The sequence below is a fragment of the Globicephala melas genome, chromosome 5 (assembly GCF_963455315.2).
Source record: "Globicephala melas chromosome 5, mGloMel1.2, whole genome shotgun sequence".
Lineage (NCBI taxonomy): Eukaryota > Metazoa > Chordata > Mammalia > Artiodactyla > Delphinidae > Globicephala > Globicephala melas.
This window is the reverse complement of record NC_083318.1, coordinates 21,291,872-21,300,864: the sequence shown is the minus strand read 5'-3', so window position 1 is coordinate 21,300,864 and position 8,993 is coordinate 21,291,872. Positions and strand designations below refer to the sequence as shown.

Here is an 8,993-nt window from a genome sequence, read left to right as displayed (position 1 = left end):
AATGAAATAGTTCATGTAAAGTGCCTAGCAAAAGACAGATGCTGTGTTTTTCCCTCTGATTCCTTCATATTTTTGTAGACAGAAATCCCAATGTTAACTTCCAATAAGAAAAGCAGAATATTAGTCTAATTTAGAGTCAGAAGAAATTCACTTTAAGTATTACAACATTAGTGACATCTGGTGGAAAATACAGGCATTACAATGTAACATCATAGCTATTCTGATCTTTCACAGAAAATAAAATTAAGATAAATTTTACAGACTAAGCAATTAAATGGAAACAGAAGGTAAAGAAAAATTAAATGTCTATGTGGATACCTACTTTATTATGCTTATGATTTTGGAGTTCATATGCTAAAATATATAGGAGGTTAATGAACCTAAGAAACTTGAATGCATTCTAATAGTAACATTTATTCAGCATGCATGTTTATATAGTGATTAAAAATGGAGGCGTGTAGCCTTTATGCTATTTTGAATCTCTTCGTACGCATCGTGCGCCAAAGAACCTCCCTTCCCAGTTTTCAGATCAAAATTCACTGTGGGGTGTCCTGAGGAGTACCTTAAATAGCCAGTTGTGTTTTGCAGAATATGGGATAAAGAGCCATCCCATTTGAGATACCATGGATGGAGAAAACAAATGACGTTGCTTTAAATGTGAGCCCTGAATATCACAAAATCAATTGCTCTGAGCCAGGGAGGGGTTTGAATATTTGTGAACAAAACAGCAAACAGATCTATTACAGGGTCAGCCAACTACAACCTGTGTGCCAAATATAGCCCACCGTCTGTTTTTTGTTATTGGAACACAGCCATGCTCATTCGTTTACCTGTTGTCTAAGGCTCCTTTCAAGTTGTGACGGAATCACTTGAGTAGGTGCAAGAGACCATATGGGTGCAAAGCCTAAACTAGTATCTGACCCTTTACAGAAAACGTTTGCCAACCCCTGGTCTATTAGATCCTTTCACCGTATTTTCACACCTCTCCCCCATCTCCTTGGGAGGAGTATACTTCCCTTCCCCACTGAAGTCTGGCTTAGCCATAAGACTTGCCTTGGCCAGTGGAATATGGAAAAGTGTCAGTGTGCAAGTTCTTGGCCAGTGGAATGTGGAAGAGTGTCAGTGTGCAAGTTCTGAAACTAAGCTTCAAGAATTCTGGCTAGTCACTGCCCTTTTAGTGGTAGAATAACACATGACCTGTAGACTTAGGTGAGAATGAAGACAACACCCCAGCTGACCTGCAGACTTGAAGGAGGAAAAAATGCTTATTGTTGCTATGTTATGGTTGTTTGCTCTACAACAAAAGCCAGTGGAGACATGAGATTGTTATACCTCTGTGTAAAAATTCCCATGGAGGCTTGATTTGTCTGATTGATGGTACTGAGAGAAGGATCCTGAAGACCAGGTGTGGTTCAGTCCCTTCTGGAGCTCTATTTCAAACCTTGATGGGCTCAACTGGAACATGGTTTCATTCCTCTACCTATGGTGAGCAAAACGGAGTCAGAGCCCAGGCAGGGCTAGAAGCCCACCAGATTCTCTTGGAATCTTAGCTTCTATTTAACATGGTATGAAGTCAGTCACGGTTCTTTCGTCTATTGCTTTAAATATCTTCCCCCCAGGGTGAGGCTGAAGGTGTAGAAGGAGGGTGGGACAAGTCCAGCTGGAACCTTAGGCCAAAGCTTTTCCAATCTAGCTTTATCAGTAAAGCTCATAGCCTGGCTCCCATTCAACTCCAATATGTGTATTTCTGAATTGATACATAATCTGTAAGAGGTGAGAAAGATCAAGACTGGCTCCTCAGAACCCTCACAAGAGTAAACAGTTAACATGCAAATGGTGTAAGAAGTCTAATTTAACCATGTTAACGATGTTGGCTGAGATGAAATGATCAAAGTATTTAAAAATGCAGTTTCCCCTAATTCTTAGTCTTACATCGCAGCTTGTTAAAATGCAAACAAAGCTTTTCATTGTCACTTTCTTTAAACTAGCAATCTGAGTCATTTGGATAGATCACTGGGTAACACCAGTGGTCCATATATTACATAAAGATACGCAGAGTTCACAAATTTGTCACTGAAAATCCCTGGGGCTACCCTAGTTCTCTGGTTTTCAGCCTTTCCTTTGATTCTTTACATAGCTAATATTCTTCCATTAAATTTTTTCAAAGCCAATTTTTTTCTGTTTTCAAAAAAAGAAGAGCCTAGTTGATGCAGAACTGATACTATACAGTAACTTGCAGGCTATAGATTGTATGGCAGAAGCTCCTGTTATTGAAGGTAACATTCAAATCCAGAGCATTAATTTCTGGACATAACTCTTAAAGGAGAGAGAAGTAAGTACCACAATAAATCACAAAAGTAGTAATATTAGGATCACTTAATTTGTCAGAAACATAAATGACAGAAATGTATCATCAGCAATATATAATGTTGCTGCTGGTTGAGCTTTTTTGGAGCAAGAACCACATTTTATTATTCCCATTGTTTAACAAAGGGGCATTCAGTGTTTCCTGAAGCAGTCATTGCTTTCTATAAAAACTTTCAAACATATTTCCTAAAAATAGGACCATGATTTTCAACTCTCTCCGTATTTTTACTCAAGCTCTATTTCTGCTTTCCTTCTCAATGCATATTTCAGACGTTAAACAGATTATGAACAGCTCAAGAATTCAAATGTTGACTCTTGACCATCCCTAAATAAACATTATTTCCATTTCTGAGTACCTACTTTCTTATTCAGGAAGACTTGTGGGTGAACCTCAGTTAGGCAGCTTCAACAACTCTTTAGGGATTGGCCTTTGCAACAGCATTCACGATACCCATCATCAAAAACTGGCACCTATCTGTCCAGCAGCTCTAAGAGATGAAAGGATGTAAGACATTTTCCTTGATTCTTAACAAGCACACAATTGGATCAGAGAGAAGATTATCCAGGTGAAATAATAAAGACAAATACATAATGAAGTAAACCTGTTTGGTTACTTCATGGTCCTTTGCCATATATTTTCCTCTCCTTCATAAGATCTCAAGCTTCAGTACTATAATAAATAGTACAGTACTACACGATCCGGAGCTGGCTGAATCCAGGGGTATGGAGTAACCACAGATATGGAGGGCTGGCTGTAAGTTATACTGGGATTTTCAACTGCTTGGAGGGTCAATGATCCAGTCCCTGCACTGTTCAAAGGTCAACTGTATATGGAAAATTAGACAAACAACAGGCTAAGAGTATAGAAAGGTTCTACAATCCAAAATTTGCTAAACTGCATTAATTACAAAGGACATTTATCATTTTACAAAAAGAATGTTTATTTTAAATCTACTGTTATGAGATGAAGGGGGTACAATAAAAGCTTGTCCATTAGATTGAAAGTACCTCAAGACTTACTCAACTTTGAATTCTTAGGCCCTACAACCATAGTAGGCACAAGAAATAATATGCTGTACTTAATGCATCATAACTATTTAGCTGTATTAACACCACACCAATATAAAAATATTGCAAGACAAATTTAAAACATACACATTTAACTTTATTTCATCATTGTCATTTAAAGCTTGATTTTATAAAACATAAAAGGACATTCTTAAAAGTTTGGTATCATAGCAATTTGAACAGTAGGAATATCCATAGCTTCATGGGTTCAAGTTATATAAATTAAAATCAAGTAATTGGAAAATTTTTCAATATGGAAACTATACAAATGAATAAATGGCAAAAGGACCTAATAAGAGCAATATTTTATTACTTATGGACTACCATTAGTTACTTTCAGGATCTAAACAAATATTCTGAATAGTCATATTTCTTTTGCTCTATTTTATATTTAAATATTTCTGTATATTCTGAGTCAAGCTGCTTGACCAAAAGGTCTGATTTAGAAAGACATTTAGCTTTATGGCAAAAGTTTTTCCATCTACAGTACTACCTTCAAAGGAACTGACATTACAATGCTAATGAAATCTGCTAGTTCCCTTTGCAACAGTGTGCAATAACTTACATCAGCCCTATGGAAAGTGAAACAGGTACCAAGGAATGGAACAATTATGCACAGATTCAGTAAAGTATAATGTTAAGTTTTCCCCATCTAAAAATTAACCAATGAAATATATCAACTAAAGTTGATTTGGTTTCAGGAAAACCACATTTGAGGATACAAGTACATTACTGTCTTTAGCTCATCCTCAGTCATTGACAGGAATTTTGTAGGCTACCATGCTATTTACTTTGTGAATTGTAGTAGTAAATGAACGAAGACGAACTTCTTCAGAATTGGTAATGAACTGTGGTCCTGACTCTTCCCACTTTTCAGGTACAACCAAATCTTTGTCTGTATAAATCAGGAGATCAAATGAACCTAAATTGGGGATAAAATAATTAAGGTACATTATTTTTTCAAAAGTAAAACTACCTGCCCTGTCTCCCTCACATTTTGAACCACACAATGTTAGAAATGTAGTTTAGCCTGGTCTGTAAAACTAGTTCACTGCTTTTCTTCAATAGAAATTTACTGTAGTACAGAAAATATCGCACTCCTTTCACTTTATCTTATGAAAAATTCAAGTTTTTTTTTCTTTAAAGAAAAAACCGTTAAAAATATTTGTAGAAAGTGTATAATCAATCACATGGGATAGCATGAATGTAACCTACAGTAAAGCTAACTTCTTGGTTCTGTGACTGATGTATCCTAGTGCCTAGGACAGAGTGTGACATATAGTAGGTTTTCAGGACATATCTGATGTTTGAAGGAATAAGGAAGATAGAAAAGCAAGACACAATTATAGCTATAGTCTTAAATATATATCAATACATAAAAGTGTGTAAGAAATGAAGATAATGAAAGAAATTACATCAAAACATTCAAGAGTGAGTGTTGTGGAATACTTTCATTCCTTTCCTTTTCAGCATTTCCAAATTTTCCAGAATGCATATAACATTACTTTTCCTTTATAATGCTTTCTCATTTTTATTACATGATATTGATAATTAAGAAAAAATTTAATTAAGGGGTAATTCTTAAAATAGTAGCTTAGTCTTTTCCCCAACAAATTTAAGGCAATGTGACATTGTATAATACTTACAGGAAACTTCCAACAGTGGCAGAAATGTCACTGTAGCTGTGATCTGTCTGATCACTGAGCGGATTTCATCTTGGATAGCTTTCTGAGACTTTTCTCTGGGTGCACTACCAAAGAAACCAAATCAATTAATTTAAGTTTTAACGAGTTATTTAAAACATCTGTAAGATTATTTATCTAATTAAATGATTCCAAAATCAAATAAGTAATACATTAAAAAGGAGTTTTTTAGAAAATGAGTACATCATTAGGACCCATAATACCACAGTAGGCATAGTATGTATTTTTATTATTTCATTTATCCTTCCAATCATTTTTTATGGTTGGTCTTAGGATCAGGTCATTTTGTATCAGATGACCAGAAAATTTGCCAAGTGCTTCAAGTTAGGAAAACTTCAGTACCTCTTAAAAAAAAAATAACAGTGGTATCTAAAATATTTAATTGGTATAATCATTTTGGCATTTTTAGTAATGCCTAAGTGTCTAATTCCCTATTGTCTCAAATAAGATATTAAATTGTATGTCAAATTATTTTTATAAGCTAAACATTTCCTAAAAGAGACCAAAGGCTTCAGAAGCAAACTACATTTCATTATGAGAAATGGTTCTGAATTTACGGGTAAGTATGCCTAGGACAATGCTAGTCATTAGCATATTATGATGGGTATTTCCCATTCAGGTAGTCTGGAAACTTCAGAGTTTATGAAGTGTCTTAGGAAACTTGTGGCATTAAGTGAAATACAGTAGAATTGCATCTTAAACTGGGAGAGTCTAGGATAATCCCTTAAGCTTAAAAGTACCTTTAAACAATTCATAAAATGGGCCACCTAGTATACTGTATGGAGTTTTGCATATACCACCATAAATACTACAATTTGAAATTCACCAATTTAGACTAAAGGCGATACTATACAAGTCAGTGACATGCCAAAGTAAGCACAGTTCTTTTCCACAGAAGACTGAAGATCAAATTAAACATCCTAGAAAAAACTATACCTTCTATGAAACTTGTTCAATATAATTAGAACTCATTTTGTAAAGAAAACAAGTTTTAGAACAAGCATATGAAAGTGGAAATAATTTAAATTCCTACTTACCTGTCATCTTTTGCAGTCTTGTCACACTCAATATCAAACTGCCATCTTTCAAGGACCTCACCACTTTCAATATTTGAGATGACTACCACCAATTTCTGCACTGAACACTTGCATAACCATTCTGCAACACATAACAAGGCATCTTTTTTGGTTCACTGCATTACAAAGCAACTCTTTTCTTGGGTCCCACTTCCTATCCTCAGCAAATTTCTACCACTGCTGTTTTGGATCTCCTCCAAATTATACAGAAAACTTGCCCCATCAATAACCTAGCTCCTGTTTTCAAATTCTCAGTATTTATACCAGGTATAGCACTGGGTGCTGAGGACAGGATCGTAAACATTCGGTACTTCCATCCTAATCCAAGGCAAGAGTGTAGGAGATAACATTAACCTAATCACTGCACCAATTAACATGAAATTAAAATTGTAACTGCTATGCAGGTGCAAAATATGGTACAATGAAAGCATAAAATAGGAAAATTTGACTCAGGGAGGATTTGAGTTTAGTTCTAAGAGGTTCCACACCAAATAATCCAAGTGCAGCCCTATGAATGACGATGGGTGATTTAGCCCTGAAGTTAATGAAAATACAACGATGTAATTTAAAAAATGAAGTTCCTTAAAACAACAAAAATGATCCGTGAATTTTAAAATTAAAAAGGAAAAAAAAAGATGAGAGCTGTAGCATTTTTTAGGACTAGTAATTTGGAAGGTCAAATGGGTAGATAGGGCAAAATATCCCACAACACAGAAAAATTAGAAATGGGATTCCTAAGTGGAGAGAAACATGAAAGAGAAACTAATAGGAATTCTAGAAAAAGAAAGAAAAGCAATAGATGGAGAACAAATATTGATCCAACAATACTGCAACTTCTTGAGCGAAAAGGAAAAAATGAGTGTTCAGATAGAAAAGGCTACTGACTCAGGCAGGATTAAAAAAAAAAAAGACAAATGGAAATAGGTGAAAATAAGAAAATTCTAATGAGCGCTCTGTTATTTAGTAGTTCTTCTTCTTTAAGTTTAGTCCCACAGGTTGAATTCAGTTTTACAATTAATTACCTTTCAGTTGTTCCACCACATTATTTAGGTATTTTATGAGTTCAGGATCAGTAGTTACAAGCAAGGTGAGTCCATATTTCTGCACTCGAGTAAAGGTTTCGGATGGATATATGCCACGCTGATATAAAATGCTGTTGATGCCAAATGCTGAAAACAAGAAATATTAAAGTCATTGTCACTTTGTAACTTCGGGAAATAAAGCATATTTAGATGTGGCTATGGTTTCATTAATGGTGTAAAGCTGTAAAAGTCTAAACACACGTGTTTCTGTGTTTTGCTGAAAGCAGAATAGGTACAAAGTGGCATTAAAAATCCTTAAAATCTTGCTTCTAAGTAAGAGAGAAAGTGATACCTGCATTTATGTGGCAATAAAAGAAAAATGCCAAACTGCATTAGTCTCCCAGTGGCAAATTTCATTTCATTGTAAAACAAGTCCAAATTCAGACTGTGTGGTTAGAGGATGTCAAAATAGGCAACCGACTGACTAGTCCAAAGCCCAGACAAGCCTCTCCCCCTCTCTCTTTCCTCCTTCTATCATCACAAGTTCTGCCAGGTTCTATCAGAAGGTACAACTGGCCTGGTCCAGGACGGCGCTTCCATCACCGTCGACCAGTTTCACCTCGCGGGGGTGATGGTGAGGGGTGAGCTCTGCACTTTAAAGAAACTCCCGGCGAAGGGGCTGTACCGCGAAGCAGGCCTCAGCAGCACCTAGGCGTCCTCCGCCATCATTAGCAACGCGTCGGGAGGAGGCGCCTGCATCCGCCTCTTTCTAGATTCCTCCTGCCGGGCAGGAGGCCAGGGCTGAGAGGGCTTCGGTTCGGGGCCGCTCCGGCCCACCCGGCTTCCCCCCGCCTCGGAAGCCGAACCGCGGGCCTGCCGGGCGGCCTGGGCTCCGTTCTCCCCGCCCTACGGCCTGCGCGAGGACTTACAGAAGAACTCGGCGACGATTTCGGCGCTCCCGCGCAGGGTGATGCCTTGCTCCCGGGAGAGCTGCAGCGCCATGGCCAGGCCCACGGATGAAGGCACGCGCTTCCACCCGGCAGACAGCAACACCAGGGGTTTCCAGAGCAGTTCCCCGCCACTCGTTTCAAAAGTAACGACGCAGGACGCCGTCGGCCCCTCGCGCAGGCGCGACAAGCTTTTAGGCCCCGCCCTACGCAGCGGGGTCCCGCAAGATCTCGGCCTCCGCAGGAGCGGCCGTTCGCGCAGGCGCGGTGGGTAGGCGTCGTGACACTGTTCCCAGGGTTTAGACTCGGGAGGACCCCTGTTGGGCACCGGTAGTTGTGGTCGGCGGGCTGCCTGGCGCCCGTGGGGGAAGATGGTAGGTCCAGGTTTTAGTGGCCGCTCCCTAGGTCTGGGGACAGAGCGACCAAGGAGCACAGTTCCCTAGTTTAAAGATATTTTGAAAGTGATATGAACTGTCCGCCAGCTGCGGCATAAGTGGCCCCAGGGATCCTCAGTGGGCGGCTGGAACATGCTAGATGCTTTGGGAATTCGTAAAGCAACTGCGTGCGCGGCAGCCTAGCCACAGTTTTAGAGGGATTACTGTGTGGGCGGCTTTTCTTGAGAAATTGGGTTAGGGGTTAAAGGGACGAACTGCTTGCATTTTTCTATCCCTTGTTTGTCCTGGGCTCAGCTCTTGTTTATGCCCCGCCCCGCCTCCCTGCGAGGCGGAGTCTGGGGGCAGCAGGTGGCTGCGTCTGCTGGGCTAGCTTGCATTGTGTACCCCTCCACCCCTAGGCGACTGGTCAGGAATA

At 38.9% G+C, this 8,993-nt stretch overlaps 1 protein-coding gene across 1 annotated transcript; it reads right to left on the bottom strand.

The window, feature by feature from the left end:
* Nucleotides 1–3,510: 3,510 nt before the first annotated feature.
* On the bottom strand, nt 3,511–8,392 carry MAD2L1 (mitotic arrest deficient 2 like 1). The gene is made up of 5 exons (XM_030863960.3): nt 8,166–8,392; nt 7,237–7,383; nt 6,176–6,296; nt 5,082–5,185; nt 3,511–4,357 (listed from the first exon to the last, which is right to left on the bottom strand). The coding sequence occupies exons 1-5, from the start codon at nt 8,236–8,238 to the stop codon at nt 4,185–4,187; spliced, it is 618 nt and encodes a 205-aa protein (XP_030719820.1). The 5' UTR covers nt 8,239–8,392; the 3' UTR covers nt 3,511–4,184.
* Between the last annotated feature and the right edge of the window lie 601 nt (nt 8,393–8,993).